Raw genomic sequence first — 18,134 nt, 5'->3', positions numbered from 1 at the left:
TTGATACGTCATATGACGTGCTACGTTAGCGAACTGGTACGCGAAGCGAGTGCCAAAGCGCAGGTTTCTGGAAGCAAACCGGGAGGCCCTGCAAAGCGCTTAACGTAAACACAGCAAGTCATGTGACTTGGTAATAACAATTTTCATTGGTTCATTTCACTTTTGGTTTCCTAATGATGTAAGACTAGGTCATATAATCTAAAATGAACACTTTTGATTGGTTGAGAACTCTTGTTTTTCCCAAATGATGAAAATCCCTCCTTCTTTCCTCACTCTGACTTTCATCATTGTGAGAGAAAGACCCTTTGTGATCACTGAGCAATGGCTTCTTTAGTAGCTTCAGCTGGTGCTTCCCCACCACCTCCACCACATCCAAGGAAGAGTGGACCACCTGCTCAAGTTGTAATTCAACAAGAAGAAGAAGAAGAGGAACAGGAGGACGAGCACGAAGAGAGGCAGTTTTTGCCTGAGCAGCCCAAGACGTCTCACCGGAAAGAAAACTTCATTTGGCAATTTTTTAAAATTCCCAAAGGTCAGAAAAAAGTAAATGCAAGATACGTAACTTGCCTTATATGTCAAGATAGACTGTCCAGAGGGACCGACAAAAAATACAGTTTCGGAAACTACACAATGCATCGCCATATGACTAGGTGGCATCCTAACAACTACAGTGCTGCACAGTTTCGGAACGACCTAGATAATCTCCCTATTATGGCCAGAAGATCTGTTGTACCGGAAGTAACGGGACCAGAGGGCAGGGAGATGGTGCCAAATATACAAATGAGATTTGGTGAAGTAAAACACACCTGCGTATTTTGCGATGGATTCATTTCCTACGGAGAAAGAAGCATCACTCTGATCAACAGAGCTATTGACTATCATATGCAAGTTTGTCCGAAACGCCCAAAATAATAAATACTTCTTTTTTTTGTTTTGTTGCTCCTGTTGAGCCCTTTACAATGAATCGTTTTCATTGCCCCCTCCAAGAAAAACCCAAAAAAATATAAAACTGTTCCGAAAAATTCAAAAACAGTAAAAAAATGTTCAGAAAAATAAAAAAAAAAGTTCTTTTCAGAACTACCTCCCCGTTATTAAAAAATTGGTACAATATTTGGAACTGTGCCAACCTCTATTTCTCTTAGTTCGCTTCCTAGTTCGCTCGCTGGTACGCGAACTGGAAGCGAACCAAAAACAGTAAGTATAAGGGAAGGAAACACACACTTATGTTAAAAGAAAGACAGCTATAGGGGAGTAAACTAGAGATACTATTACCCATAATCCACTACTGATGATGTCACATATTACATCATTCATGACATGCTCAGTGACATCATCAGCAGAGGATTGCGGGTTTTTTGGCAACATGCCTTATCCACGGTTTAATAACGCTGCCTTTTGCTTTATATAAGTTTTCAAATTGTATGAAATATATACCAATAGGTCTTTATGAACCTTTAGGTAGTGCTTTTGTTCATGAGGTCTGGTCGCTTCCATACACATACAGATGTTTCAAAGATGATCAAGAAGTTTATCTGAATGGAGAGGAATGCACTGAGACGCCAGATCATTCACTAATGTGTAGGCACATACAGTTACACGATTCATGCAACAAACACCGACCAAATATGGCTTGCGTGTTGCAAGGCACGCCAGTTCCTGCTATCATCCCCACGTTCAAGTTGTTGGAAAATGGTAGTTATTTGATGCTCAATAATGAAGATTGTTCTGAGTTAATTAAAAGTATTCCTTTTATCGTAACAGTAAGTGAACGGGTTATTTGCTGCAGAAATGTTCTATTTCCTCCCACACATGAACATAGGGAGTTTTCAATCTGGCCACAAATACCAACCTTGGGACACGTTTCAACGGCATGACAAGAATAAGAGCTCTTTTGTCTCAGAGAGAGGTGGCCTTGAGTTCGGCCCGTGAAACTTTCGTACTTCACATAGCGAACACCCGTACACAGGTTTGCCTTTCAATTTCAGCAACATGTTTCCGACTATCTTTAACGCATCCTCCACAAAATCCCTGGCACACTTTTTTAAAGTTGTTACCAGTGGTCTCGTGACTTCATTTGAGAAAATCTTTGGAGTCATCCCTGCTCCCTTTCATTCCATTTTCTCCACTCTGGTTCGTGGATTGCATTTTTACTTGCATTACCAGCGGACGCTCTTGTGCTTTTTTACATTTTTAAATATGGATGTCCCTCCTATGCAACCTCCGACCCTGCAGCTGCTGACACTGTTCCGCAATCGCATGCTAGAATATTATGGCACAATGCCGTTGGCGATATTAGGCACGGCATATGGATTATCTTTTCGGTTCTCCTACTTCACCTGTGTCCAGCCTGTATTTCACTGCCTGACCTGTGATTTCGATTGGGCCATTGATTTGTGTCTCTGCGGACCGGTTTCTCCTGACGTCGACTTTAATCAGCTGATGACTCCTATCATTACTCACGAGTTGATTTGTCCTGGCGAAAGGATTATGGCTGTGGCATTGATGCATGGACTACTTGGTCCCTGGAATTTACTGGCGGCAGCACAGTCTTTCTTGGAACACAGCTTTCTTGAAAACCCACCGAGCTGTCCTCTGATGGTGATAGAGGATCCGGTGCTGGGAGAGCACGTATGTTCTTTTCCGCTTTTAAATTGGATGGCTGAACTGTTTTCGGATGAAGACGGTGACTTCCTATTGGAGGCTGTTGCAGCTTATTTTGCATACACAGTTATGTCATAGACCTTTTTCATGTTTGATATGCTGAGTACTAGCATTTCATTGACAATTCATTGACTTATTTGTCAAGTTTTTATTATTTACCTTGCCTATTGGCTTAAGACTCGATAAAGTACTTGGCTGTTTTATTTTTCTTTAGCATTGAATTTTCCTAGTTTTTAATGCTTTACCTTGCGGACCGTCCACATATAAACTTGCAATCTGCTCTCATGAGATGGCACTTCTATTATCTTATTCAGTTCGTTTCCGGATCATGAGGAGGTGTCATCTAGGTCCTGGATATCTTTACACCGTGTTAAGTTAGCATGGGCTCATTACCGGTTTAAACGCCATTTTTCCTTTTTTGCAACTTCTGCACACGACACTTAGTTGTTGCTTTAGCTTTCCACCTAGTAGTTCATCGTGGTTTACATGAGAATAATATGTTATTGGTCTACTATCTGCTTTACTTGTTAAACTATATCTGTACAGCGAGTGCTAAAGTTTCAAGAACAACACGATACAGAATTGTTATGAGGTCTGATCTCCACGACTTCATACTCATAACATAAGTGCAACTTCTGCCAATTCTGGGCATGAGGCGGGTTTTATATTGCTTTGCCGAACACACATACACAACAGTTGATGCGGTTCACATGAAGAGAGAGCTGGTGTATGCTGATGTGATTCCTTCAAATCTAAGACACTAAAGTATGGACACGCCCTAAACCAACACAAAGAGACCTTCTTAGCAAATAATATAATATGTGTATTAGGGAGGGTGAGATATAAGCAGCCGCGGGCCGTGGAGGGAGTTACGATGGGGCAGGGAGGCGGGGAGGGGGAGAAGCAGGGTGGAGCCCTCTCTACCTTGCCCCTCCCCCTCCCCGCCTCCCTGCCCCACCGTAACTCCCTCCACGGCCCGCGGCTGCTTATAAGTGTTGCTAACTCTTATTCATTTACAGCATGTTAACATACTGTCACCATTCGCTTTTTATGTACTAGTAACTATGCTGGTAATTTTGCTACTGATAATATGTGTACTTGTATTCTCCACCCTGCTTCTCCCCCTCCCCGCCTCCCTGCCTCACCGTAACTCCCTCCACGGCCCGCGGCTGCTTATAAGTGTTGCTAACTCTTATTCATTTACAGCATGTTAACATACTATCACCATTCACTTTTTATGTACTAGTAACTATGCTGGTAATTTTGCTACTGATAATATGTGTACTTTTATTATCTAAGGTACTACGCCTGAGAAGACGGCATTAGTAAATAAACATTTCAAATACACATGTGTTCTTCTTAACTCCATGTTCTGGTTTCTAAGAAATATATAACGACCGACTGTTCATGAGTTCCACGTATCCTGAGGTACTATAAGTTCATATTCTGGATTGTCTAAACATTGAGAGTTTGTTATATCCAATGTGACACTGTACCTAGCTTGCTAAATAGTTTTTGATTACTAACGTGAGTTTTGGGACACCCTAATTCGCCGAGGTTCCAATCCTCTGTCCACAGTTCTGTGTGAGAACAGAAACCCTGCGACAGGGGCACCCCCGACCCTTGCTGGAGCTTCATCACACTTGCGATACAACTCCAGCAATGCGCCACCTTTACGGCACAGATACATCACGCATCTGTGCTGTTTTTGCCCCATGATGCACCGCATTGTAAATGCAGCACACCATAGGTGACGGAACAGCGGCACAGAATGACTAACACATCCCTGGTGATGCGCCAGTCATCATAAATCTATCCCTATGCTTCTTATCTTGTTAGAGATGAACCGCCATATGTATCATCAAAGTTATTTGCATTTCCTAAATAGCGAACTTTAAGGAATAAATAGCGATTCTTTACCATTCCTAGTTTGCGATGAGCTATTTGCTAATTAGCCGAATGTAGCCCAATGAAGCCCAATGTAGCCCAATGTAGCCCAAAGATGGCCGCCAGACACACAAAAAAACAAATGTAGCCCAAATATCAGCCAGATGTAGCCCAACTATAGCCCAGTGACAGAATGACCAATCAGCTTCGCAAACCTCCGTTACGCAAAGCGGAGCGCTGTTACAGATATATATCTTTTTTTTAACGTTAATTTCTCAAAATCCACTGGAGCACATATATTGAGACCTAGCAAAGGCACATCGGGCTACCAGTCCCTAATATTTTGCCAAGTTTCGTGCAAATCCATTCAGCCGTTCAATTATTATTTTTATTATTTTTTTTTGCCCCGCGGGGCCCTTTTAAAACCTCCACATCAAACCTAGGGGGTCAGCGAGGATCTACTATGCCCCCTTATAGTTATTTCCCCCTTTGTTTTGACCTCCTCTTGTCTCTCGATCCTACCGAGAGACAAGATGGCGGCCGCTACGGACTGTTTGGAATGTTGACAGACGCCGGAGAACCAATCAGCTTCGCTTCACAAAGCTCCGTTGCGCGAAAAGTCCGCGAACCAGAGCGCTAACCGGTCCGCTGTTACAGATATATATCTTTTTTTAAACGTTAATTTCTCAAAATCCACTGGAGCACATATATTGAGACCTACAAAAGGCACATCGGGCTACCAGTCCCTACAATTTTGCCAAGTTTCGTGCAAATCCATTCAGCCGTTCGGGCTAAAAGTGAGGCCAACCGCCCTATGGAAAACTCAATGTTAAAAACACGTTTTGGGACCCCCCTTTTTTCTCGGCCCCCACTGGACGAACCCCCCCCAAATTTTCAAGGGCTGCTCAGAAACAAAATGTGCCATTTTCCTGAAAATGTCAGCCAATTCCGTCCACAAACGCCAAAGTTATTAGACATAGAATTTTCAAAAAACCCATAGAGAAAAAATCCTAACTATATATACCTACTGGCGACCGCCAGTAGGTAATATATATATATATATATATATATATATATATATATATATATATATATATATATACATATATCCAGAACAAAACATCCAAATGCTATTCTTGCATTCCCAAACAGATGCAAAGGACTCTCCTGTCTTGCTGGTGCTTAAATGTTAAGTTTTATTTACAACGCTTGTGCTGCCCATGACATGTTTCGGCCATGCCCTGTGGCCTTTATCACATGATCATGCTGCGTCTTTGGAAACCATTTAATTGAAATTACACACCCCACATGATTGCTGACATCATACGTCATGAAAATAGAGGACATACTTAAATTTTAAGATACCTGGATGAACAAATTTGCCATATATCAATTAAATAGAAACAACGTACATAGTATACATATCTTGCTTATTGTTGTTACCTTCATTGCGTTTGACATATTTTCTAAACAGATATATCTAGGAACAATTCAAAGTAATAATATATAAAAGTGCAAATGCGTAATTATAAAGTGTTAAATAGTATTATGTTGCCCGGGACCCACAGTGCAATCCATAATTGTATAATACATGAATTTTGTAACCCCAATATGCCACCCTTCATATGTTGTGGGTCGTGCTATGCTGGTCTCCCTCTTTAAAACCTGCTTATACACATATAATATGTGAAACATCGAAGGGCAAATCGTTCACTACTGAGTTTAATAATGTTCACAGCTGTAACAGAAAGGTGTTATGGATATATAGTTTCTGCGACAGACCCACAACCTGCGGACTATTGCAAATATATATATATATATATATATATATATATATATATATATATATATAGAGAGAGAGAGAGAGAGAGAGAGAGAGAGAGAGAAAGAGAGAGAGAGAGAGAGAGAGAGAGAGAGAGATAGACAGACAAATAGATATATATAAATGGATATAGATTTGTATACAAATACATGGGTTTGTACACAGCGTTGTGGCATTCATAGGGCTACATTTTCGCCCCATTATTATTATTATTATTATTATTATTAATGATATTTATAAAGCGTGAACAATGGCCCTAGGGCGTCTCGGCGCTGAATTATCTGCAGGTATTTACTCCAAGGAGGAGAGGATCTGAATTTACTGATTAAACAGCCAAGTCTTTAGCTGTTTGAGAAATGACCAGAGTGAAGGGCTTATTTTTATCGAATGGGGCAAAGTGTTCCATAGTTTTGGGGCTGATACCAGGAACCTTCGATCCCCCCAAGAAACCGATTTGGTACGGGGAACCATTAGGTCATTTAGAGTGGACGAGCGTAACAATCTGGGAGGACAGTAAGGAGTCAGATTTTGTGTGAGGAAAGCAGGTCCTTGGTTGTGCAGAGCCTTGTACACAATACAGAGGGTTTTGAACTTAATCCTATTTCTAATTGGTAACCAATGAAGATGTCTAATGGTTTCTGTAGCGGATTGATATTTAGGAATTCTACCCAGAAGCCTGGCTGCTGAATTCTGGATAACTTGCATTTTGTTTATAACCCTTACTTGTGCGTTTATGAACAAAGCATTGCAATAGTCCAAAGTGGACAATCACAATACCAGCGAAGTTACCAAGATTTTACCGGCCGTTTCGGGGAGGAAGGGAAGGATTTTCTTTATAAGTCTTAGTTTGTGAAAGGCGGAGGAAGCAATTTGATTAGCATGTGGGAGAAAGTTGAGGCGGTCGTCAAAGTTCACTCCCAAGTTCCTCACTTTACTGACAGGTTTAGGGGGGGGTCCAAGGGACATCGGCCACCAAACAGAGGACCAATCTGGGGTAGTTGTCCAAAGATGACCACTTCCGTCTTGTCGGAATTAAGTTTTAGGCAATTGGAGGCCATCCAGTCCCCAATTGCCAACATGCCCTCTTTGAAATCTTCGGCTATTTTGTGGCCGTTGTTTTTAATGGCGAGCACCAACTGTGTGTCGTCTGCGTAGGAGGTAAGGCCCATCCCGTATGCCCGAATGATATTGGCTAGGTCCGACACATAGATGTTAAAAAGTGTCAGACTTAGGGATGAGCCTTGAGGTACCCCACATGGCAGCGACAGATTGGTTGAATGAAAGGAACCCAGTGTGACAGCCTGAGTCCTGTCAGCCAGAAAAGATGCCAGCAGTTGCTTGGCTGTGTGTTGGAAACCCATGTTTTCGACACGATCGATCAGAGTAGAATGATCGACTGTGTCGAAAGCAGCCGACAGATCTAGCAGTATTAATACTGCTGTTCCACCATCGTCTCGGATGGATCTGATGTCATCCGCGGCTTTAATTAGAGCTGTCTCCGTACCATGAAATCGACGGAAGCCAAATTGGGTCTCATCGAGTAGATGGTGTTCCTCTATAAAAGCAGACAGTTGTTGGTCCTCTATTTCAGTATTTCATTTACCTCTACCCCAGCATGCCCTTCATCACCACAATATGAATTTTCTGATTTTAAAGCCAATTCCAGATTTGCCAGAGCTTAAGTTTTCATTAAACGAAGGTCGAGTTTGGGTGAGAGTGGGGATGCTCGCCCCTCTATGCCACACTAGAATGGGGTAAAAGGGCGATGCTTAAGGATGAACTTACTTTTGTTACCATCAGTGATGCTGTTTAGAGAGATGTTCTGGTCCGAAGCAGCTCTTGCTGCCCTGGTCGAGACAACACGTCCTTGTAACTCATTGAACAATTTGTCATTAAGGAAGTTGATCACAGTTAAATTTCCGGTGTAATTGAACGCAGTCGTTACTCTTCTTATGCCATTGCTAGAAAACAAAACAGATTTGTTAAAACATTTAAGCCAGTGATACAAACCATGCTCAAAAGTCTGCTTACTTAGGGGCCTATTTATGAGAGACCTGTGTCACTTTTGCAACATGTAAAATGGGACATGTGTGAAGCAGGGCTATCAAAGATTTATGAAGCCAGGCAAAGCAACACCGCATGGCTTTGAGTGGCCTCATGAATCATGGGTTAGGTGACGCAGCGCAAATCGCTGCATCCCCATATTCTGTGCCCGGCAGGTATTCCATAGGCGTTCAGGTGGGTTTTACCACGCAACACCCATGTAATTAGACAATGCCCCCGATTTACAAAGTAATGTAAACCCGGGGAAAGCGTAGAATTGGTACGCTTTCTGAGGTGTAACGAGGAGAAATATGTTAATTTCTCAGCATTTTTTCTTCTGCCCATTTGTGCTGCATTCTGAAGGGAAAACAACGTTTACAACGCAACTTTTACAACGCACTACCATTACAATGAAACTTTTACAACGCAACATACATTACAACGCATAGTACCCTTACACTATCCACGCTTTCCCTACTGTTACACTCCCTGGAGTTAGAAGAGTAATTTTTACCCCTACACTATCCAACACTTACCCTACTGTTGCACCCCCTGGAGTTAGAATAGTTATTTATACCGCTACACTATCCAATACTTACTATACATGCAATGTAATGGTATGCGTTGTAAAGGTAGTATGCGTTGTAGTGGAATGCGTTGTAAAGGTAGTTTTAAAAAATTTGTTGTAATGGCATTCGTTGTAATGGAATGCGTTGTAATGGATGTTGCGTTGTAAAAAATGCGTTGTAAAGGTATGCGTTGTAAAAGTATGCGTTGTAGTGACATACATCCATTCTGAAGCACACATAGGAAGAGGGAAACGTGCCCTTCCTGCACAAAATTAATCCTGCCAGCAATGGAGGCACCCTTGAACTATGGTGTAAAGGTGCCTATATTGGTGCTAGGCTCCTAAAACTGCACCAGTGCAGCCAGAAAGGACAAGCATGCCCCACACTGCTTAAATACGGAGCATTCCTGCCTTTTCACTTTGGCGTAGGGCATCACAGCAAGGTGCCTGGCTGCCCTGTCCTAAATAAAATGCCATAAATGAGTCCCTAAGCCTTTACTATAAAACAATTCATTGCATTACATTGTTTGGTAGAGCAAGCATCACCCCCGAGAGCATTAGAGTGCTGGACAACGGAGCCGGATAAGATCACACATAGGTTAAGTGGGTTGCCCAGAATCAAAGAATATGCAAGCATTCAAACCTAAGGGCTTATTTACAAACCTCTTGCACCACCGGTACGTCACTTTTTCCCATAATAAAAGTGATGCACGGGGCATGTAAATTAGCCCCCTGGTTTGCAACTTCTCAACGTCAGCAGCATTAACCTCTATCTACATCTTCTCTCCTGCAGTTAAAGTTAAAAAACAAAGGGGCATATTTACAAGCCGCCATCACCACAGGAAAGTCACTTCTGTGTGGCGATAGGGGCTTTGCCTTATTTACCATGCAGCATTAAGCCACTTAACTCTGCCTTGTAAATAAGGCCCTCTTTCACACTAGCCTTAGCATGAATGGGGTGGGCAATGGGTGTTGCACTGGGTGTTCTGCCGCAACACCCATTGATGTTGCCCCCTATTTGCAAAGTTGGTGTAAATAGGAGGTCTTACCATGGCGAAACGAGGAGAAATGCTTTATTTCTCATTGGTTTTGCTGTTTCTATGGGTGCTGCATTGTACAGCACACATGGAAACAGCTAGTTGTCTTATATGATTGTTCATGTATAGGAAGGTGTCCCTTCCTGCACATAAAAAATCATTTAAAAAATGACAGCCTGCAACTTCTATGTGTTCTGTACAATGCAGCACACATAGAATTGCAAATTGCCATCCTGGATTGTTTATGTCCAAGGCGGACACATTCCTGCACATAACCAATCAGTCCCTCCGCACAGGCACCTTTGCACTGTGGTTCAAGGGTGCCTGCGTTGGGGCTAGGCAGCTATATTTAGCAACAGCGCAGGGAGAAACGCAGGGTTGTGCCGTATCATTGTAAATATGGCACATCCCTGCATTTCCAAATTAAGGCAGCGCAGGGTTAGCAATTTTGGAGCAAACCTGCGCTGCACCACTTTCCTGTAAATATGTCCCAAAGTTTTTTTTTAGGATGTAAAATACTGCCTATGCCCGAAGAAAAGCATAATATATAAGCCCACCCTCTTATAGATTTGTGAAGGTTAGAATCTTTGCGACTCAAGTTATCATCTTTTCAGAATTTCATCTATGTGGGTGAAATATCATGAAAAGGAGGTGTTCCAAGAGCATTTGACACTTTGGGCCATATGTATCAACATCCTGATTTGCAATTCTCAAATAGCGATTTTTAGAAACCGCTATTTGAGATTTGCAAATAGGGATGTACGTAAAAAATTGCAATTTTTGGGTGATTTCTTAATATTCATTAATTGCGATTAGCAAAATGCGTAATCGCAATAAAGGAATACTTTCCCATTCATTTCAATGGGCCAGGAGGCCCATAGGAATAAATGGGAAGTTATTCTAGATTTGCGATTTGCAATTTGAGAATCGCAAATTGAGAATAATTTCAAGCGTGCAAGGGTGTCATAAGGACACCCGGATGCACCCCTGAAATTTACATGCGCGCGCATATGGCGCACAAACAAATTTCAATTGCAAATGAAGTTTACAGAACTTTGCAACCTTCATGTGGAGTGCAACATTTGTGAGGCAGGATCATGCCTGATGTACACGGCTTTGTGAAAACAGCACCTATATGGGAAACAAGTAGAATTTATAACAGCTAGCAATGCTTGGCTTAGCCATACATGCTAATTGTCCTGGACCCTTGATATACCTCCGTAAAATGATAGTTGTCGAGAGATTTTCATTTTTTAGTTGTGTTTTTGTATCATTAGAGAAGTAATACAGCTTGACCAAACCCGGGCCGAATTTTTCTGGATGACATTCTTAACAAGCATTTGCAATGCAATAGGTCTCGCATTTACGCGAGTTTGAGCTATTGACATTGCAAATGACAATGCCTTTTATTTTTCCTTTTTAAACATAAATAAACGTTTTTGTCTCTAGTGCTCAAAGTCAAAATCTGATGCTGAAAAATACATCCGCCTTCAAAACTAGGGTAGTTCCCACCAATGACATCCACAGGCACACATTAAGTACAACTTGCCCGTGTTGTTCTTGTTCTATGTGTCTCACTCTGAATACCAACCTTTCACAATACAAAACCATTTATAGTAGCACGTACCCCCCCAACCTCAGTTTGTGCCATAAGTGGGTCACAAAGGCCATGGAAATAATATAAAGGTAAACTCTGACTCGGTCCTGTGATTGGGCGGTGGGGGGGGGGTGGTGGTATTATGTGTATTTTAAGCCCCTCCCACGGGAACCAATTGTTAAGTGGGAGATATGGGAGAATAATTTAATAATTATGTGTGGCAGTTTCCTGGTTCAGTGTTGAGGGATAAAAAGTCACTTTTGTTGTATTGCTTGAGCCAGGGGTTTGGGCGCTGTTGAGAGCCCTTCTGAAATAAATAAAACTGAACTTAAAATTGAATTGTTTACTGAATATGAATGTATCTTTTGTAAACATGCTAAGCACTGCACGTCACAGTGTAGAGTTTTCTCACGAAGGTTGTTTGCAATACAAATCAAACACTTGCATCTAGAGAAACCAACAGTTACAGAAAAAAATATGATATAAAGGTATATGGCCAGATGCCCTGACATCATCTCTCAGCTATCATCTCACAAACAAAAGCCTTCGGTTCATCCCTCCTGTCCAAACCTGCATGAAAAGCTATCTCATCTTCCTGCGAGGCGCCTCCAGGGAGTAAAAACAAGTCCCCGCCGGGCCGCCGCGCTGCCCGCGACGACCGGGAAGCGGTTGGGAAGCCGGCCAATCCCAGCGCGGCCCCAACCGGAAGTCCCGCCCCATCGCGGCGAGAGACAGAGAGAGCTGCCCGAGGAGCCACGAAGGCTCCGCATTGAGTCCCGGTCCCGAGATGGGGGACCGGGTGAAGAGCGGCCGGGCGCATGGGGAAGGCGGGGCTCTCATGTGGTGAGAGAGCCCTGCAAAGCGCTACCGCCGCCCGAGATGCAGATCCGCCGCCGAGCACCGCCAGAACAGGTGAGTGTGTTGAGTGAGAGGAGGGGTGAGTGGGGGTGGGGTGTATGCGCGTGTGTCTGTTTGAGTGTGTTTTTGCGTGCGTCTGTCTGTCTGTGTGCGCTGTGTGTCTGATTAAGGGGGGGTGCGTGTGTGTATATGCAGTGTGTATGGCTTTCTTTGTGCGCATGCGTGAGTGACGACGTGCGCGCTCACGAGGTACAATCTCGGAAAGAGAAAGCGCGTGCAACATTGCTGTCCTCATTCCCCCAAAAGTAACAACATAAGTCGTCTCGCCCTAGGCAGCAAAGCTTCGCTTTGCTTTCGTCTAGGCGAGACCTAAAAATGGCAGATGTGTTGCAGTAATAATGTAATAGCTCAGGAAGAATGAGACCTATATACTTCATTTTGGTGTCAACATTTTTTGGGCTCAAGTACTCCTATAAAGGCAGTAAATAACTTCTCAGAGCAACCCTTTTGCAACTTCCAAAATGACGGCTCTATAATGATGCGTTTTAGCCAATCATATTGGTAATTTATTTTTATACTGTTTTTGTTTCAGGTTTTCAATCGATTCAAATTCGTAAGCAAGAGCAAAGCTGGTGGTAGCAGAGGATCTTTACGTCCTGAGTGTTGCTAACTACAAAATCCGAGGACTCCCTACAACAAAGAAAAATATGTCATATGTCAAACTAATCCGAAAGAAAAGCTAACATCAACTGCGGCTGGACATAAGAGAATTCGAGATGCTGCAGAAATACAGCAAGTCGAAGTTCACAAAAGATTGAAACTGATGGGTGAAGCGGATCAAATACTTTATCATTGTAATTGCAAGTGCTAAAAGTCATACACAATGGAAAAAAGCCTGGAAAGAATTTGTCAAGAAAAAGCAGAAACCAGCGAATTACAAGAAGAATCACAGTCTTCTGAGAAAGGGGCGGCAACCAAGCCTAATGCCCATCCACTTTGAGCAATGGCTACCCCTCATCCAGCATTGAGAAACTTGAACGAGGGATGCCCAGGGTTCTTATCAGGGCACATTTTCTTGCGGGTGATGACACTATGAGCACAACTGGAACAAAGCTTGGAGCTTTAACTGCTAAACCTGTAAAGTTTCTAAAAGGATTTGTTTAGACAGACGACGAATGTGACCTTTGAGACTTAAAAAAAACCTTGTGCTGCTTAGTTCCCATTGCTGAATTCAAGGTAAGATAGACCTTTCTTTGTCCCTGCAGGGAAGTATTTTTTGATGAAAGGCCTTACCATGCACACCCATCAAACATAAGAGGGATGTTCAATTCCCCTTTCCTTCCATGGAGTAACCCCCCAACCATTTTTAAAAAGTGGTAAGAGTCTGATCAAAGTTTGGGAATGTCCACAAATGTACATTTTTCGCACACTTTTCCACAACCCCTTCAGCCCCCTTTAGTGCAGTTTAAGAGTGCAATTGTGGCACAGTAATCCACAGTAGTAAATCCAGTTATACCTGTCGGTAATCCTTTTGAAAAATCCTGACAGGGGTAAATGGAGATATTTTCAGCCATGAAAGTATGTTTACAGACAAAAATACCTCCATGAATACGAACCCATGGGGTATATTATCAAGGGGTTTTATCTCCGCTTTTTTGGCTTTAAAAGCCAAGAAAGCGGAGATAAAATTATCTCCCTATTACCAAGCTGTCGCTAACACCAGTTAGCGACAGCTAATAGGAGATAGCGACCATCATGGGCCCCACTTTGCATGTCAGTGATATTTATCACTAATGATATGCAAAGTGGGCGTGCCAAGATGTTAGCGACTGGAAACAGTCGGTAACATCGCTATCTCCTATTACCAACTTTTGGAGATATTTGCGCTAAGGGCGAATATCTCCAAAAGCTAACACCTGCCCTGAGCAGTTCTTAGCCATGTTATCCAATGGGAGGTGGATAACATGGCTAAGAGCATTTGCTCGATAATGCATGAATATCGCTGACTTTTCAGCGATATTCATGCATTGCGGGCGTTTTTTATCGCATTTGCGATAAACCTTGCTAATAGCAAGGTTTATCTGCGATAAAAATCGCCGATGTGCGGCGATAATTTTTGTCTCTAAACAAGTTAGAGACAAAAATTATCGCTAGTTGTTGATAATATACCCCCTTGTTTTCATATCTGAGCTACATTCCATGCATACAAAATGCACCCTCATAAGGGATGTACTCACCTGAAGGCAGTGTACTGGATGTTGTTGGAGGGCAAATTCAGCGTCAGAGTAGCAACAAGTTCTTTAACCTGTGGAGAAAGAGATTCAGATAATGCAGCGGTGACACAAAGTCAATTTAAAGACATGTAGCAGTCATCACACTTGATACAGTGAGGAGGCATTTATTGTATTAGTTTGCCACATTATTTGCCAAGTTCACCTTTAGCTACTAAGAACCCATGGGAAAGACTGAATAACATAGTAGGCCTAAGGCCTGATTATTATGTGGCCACAAAATGAGGTACAAATTTCACACCTAATCATGTCGTTAACACAAGGGGCCATATTATACATAGGGCACATTGGGGCATATTATCAAGGGGGTTTATCTCCGCTTTTTTTGGCTTTAAAAGTCAAGAAAGCGTAGATAAAATTATATCCCTATTACCTAGCTGTCGCTAACACCAGTTAGCGACAGCTAGTAGGAGATAGCGACCATCTTGGGCCCCACTTTGCATGTCAGTGATATTTATCACTAATAATAATAATAATCCACATTTGTAAAGCGCACAATCACCCGTTAGGGTCTCTAGGCGCTGGGGGCCGTCGGGAAGATTAAGCAAGCTATTGCCCAGAGTCACATGGTGCTGGGCTGATTTGCCGCCGGTGCCGGGGATCGAACCGTGATCCCCAGATTCCGGAGTCAGTCGCCCTAGCCGCGGCGCCACACCTCTTCCCCACGGCGCCACACCTCTTGCAAAGTGGGCGTGCCAAGATGTTAGCGACTGGAAACAGTCGCTAACATCGCTATCTCCTATTACCAACTTTTGGAGATATTCGCCCTAAGCGCGAATATCTCCAAAAGCTAACACCTGCCCTGAGCAGTTCTTAGCCATGTTATCCAATGGGAGGTGGATAACATGGCTAAGAGCATTTGCTCGGTAATGCATGAATATCGCTGACTTTTCAGCGATATTCATGCATTGCGGCCGATTTTTATCGCATTTATCTGCGATAAAAATCGCCGCAGGTCGGCGATACATTTTTGTCTCTAACCAAGCGATAGTGATAATTATCGCTATTGCTTGGTAATATGCCCCCTTGTCCTTAACTGCACTGGGTGCACCTTTTAAAACGTGCATCCGGCGATATTAATGAACATGGAGGTGCAATTAAGGAACATGGACCTGTTCACAGTTACTAACCCACATATCAGTATCTCAAAACCATTACTATTGACCTCTCAAGACTAAACATAAGGGGTTTTCTTTTATGGAAACACAGATAGAGAATGTAAACCCTTTTTCCGCAGGCCACAGAACAGAGGTCTAGAGTGTCTCGGCAGACATCAAACTCTTTTACAACAAGCTTCCAAGCGCCAAAGGGTTAGACTCTATCTGCTACTCCATACAGATATATATCAAAGTAAAATATCAAAGACTGTAAGGCAAATGACAAGAGTGTTTCTGCTCTGTAAATGCATGAACTGTTTCACAATAAACTGCAAAGCGAAGGATGAGAATGTCTATGCTATGTAAATACACGGTTCCCTCAAAACAAACTACCATAAACTTCCATGTGCACTGTTGTCACAGGCAGTATTGACAGTTGCTTGGACTTACTGACTGGTAGAAAAATTCCGACTCAATTGGTGCAACAGAAATATCAGTACACATTGCATTGGCACTGTGCAATGTCTGTAACCAGGCTCCAGGGGCCTCATTTATGAGGATGTGCGTCACTTTTACGCCGCCGGTGCGTCAATTTTTGTGACGCAACAGTGGCGTAAAAAATGCACCTTGTTGCGCCAAATTTACAAAGTGACGCATCTAGGTAGATGCGTCACTTTGTAAATCCCTGCGCCACATTATACCTGCACCAGGTATAATGTATGCAAGGGGGGCGTATTGACGCAAGGAAGGGTTGTAAAATTGGCGCAGTGAAATATATGAGATTTCACTGCGTCACTTTTAGGATGCCGTTGCGTCAAAATCTTGCGCCTGCCGCACAGCAGGCGTAAGACTGACGCAGGCCCTTTCACATGGGGCTTGCCCCATGTGAAAGGATGCATTGCTGGAGTTGCGTCACTTTTGTGACATACTCCAGCAATGCGTCACTTTTGCGCCATACAGATACGTTAGAAATACTGACGTATCTGTAACTCCTTGCGACATGATGCGTCATACATTAAATATGACGCATCAGGAATGTCGCAAGGAGTGCGCACTGAGAAGTGACGCATCGCTGCTTTAACGCAGCGATGCGTCATTTCTCATAAATGAGGCCCCAGGTTTGTTGTCATCAGTCAATCTGTACTCTGATGTGGGTGGGACAACTAAATGGATTTTGTGGGCCCTGGGCCAAACATGTTTGGGTGCCCCCTGTTCAGGACATATTTGAATTTATGATCCAATTTCAGCTCTTTTATACCCTCTTTGGCCAGGTCACTGACAGTGAACAGGCACGCGCCTCCAAACTCGAAATGTGTTTACATCTAATATTCAGAGATAGTGATGTGTGTTTTCAATATTTTAACACAGCAGCAGCAGCAGCTCACTAATATTACTCAAATAATCTCTGTGACACCCTCCCATTTCTGATATGTGAGATCATGCGTGATCTACAAAAATGCAGTTCTATGCATGTTGCATTAAACATAAAATAATAAACATTTCTCTGCAAAATGTCTGTCATAGACTCTTACATACCACCCACATTTATGATAAATTAAAGGAAAATGGTATTTAAAACAATCTGTTTAAGAATTATTCAAGCTCATCATGACAAGACTCTGCAGAACAAAGCCAGCTCCATCAGGGGGCCCCCTCAAAGGCTGAGGCCCTGGGCAAGACCCCACTTTGCCCATGCCTTAAAACATCTCCGGATGTGGGTCAGGAACCGACTGTCAGAGACAAAATCACTTGTAATCGTATAATTCACACCATTATTGCACAACATTTGCACACAGTTTGATTTTTTGTGGAAACACCCCCAATCCAGACTAACCATGCCCTAACAAAACTTTCTCCTTAGCCTTCTAGAACACCTTTCCAGAACTAAATCCAGGCTCCTGTCTTTCAGGAACAAATACAAGTCCGCCTCTTCCGTTTATACCTGAATGAAGGAACAAGTTTCCCGTTGAAGACAGATTCACTCCCTAAAGCTTCCTGTTATGAATGGGTTTAATTTCATAGTGGTTATCTCTGTACCCAGAAAGGTATTGTCAAATGTACTAGTAGATTTTGGTGCTGGAGGGATAAGAAATAAAATAAATACATTCAGAGAGCAAGACTTAAAGTAGCAAACCTTTGCATCTGCATCCACATCACTGAAATTTGAAGCTGACTTCAGCTGAAGATTGACAGTCCGCTTAGGTGGATCTGTAGAAAGGGACAAAGGGAAACATGTTTGAGAAATGTTCTAGTGTGAAATTTAATAGTTGAAA

At 42.7% G+C, this 18,134-nt stretch overlaps 1 protein-coding gene across 1 annotated transcript in view; it reads right to left on the bottom strand.

The window, feature by feature from the left end:
* LOC144792127 (uncharacterized) overlaps positions 1 to 18,134 on the bottom strand; it is a 69,548-nt gene that overhangs the window by 42,806 nt on the left and 8,608 nt on the right. The window contains exons 9-11 of the mRNA XM_078667001.1: positions 17,996 to 18,069; positions 14,711 to 14,778; positions 8,156 to 8,331 (exon numbers count right to left, since the gene is read on the bottom strand). Coding sequence (XP_078523127.1) covers positions 8,156 to 8,331; positions 14,711 to 14,778; positions 17,996 to 18,069 — 318 coding nt within the window. The remainder of the gene's footprint in view (positions 1 to 8,155; positions 8,332 to 14,710; positions 14,779 to 17,995; positions 18,070 to 18,134) is intronic.

The sequence above is a fragment of the Lissotriton helveticus genome, chromosome 11 (assembly GCF_964261635.1).
Source record: "Lissotriton helveticus chromosome 11, aLisHel1.1, whole genome shotgun sequence".
In the NCBI taxonomy this organism is placed as follows: domain Eukaryota; kingdom Metazoa; phylum Chordata; class Amphibia; order Caudata; family Salamandridae; genus Lissotriton; species Lissotriton helveticus.
This window is presented reverse-complemented; position numbering and strand designations above follow the sequence as displayed.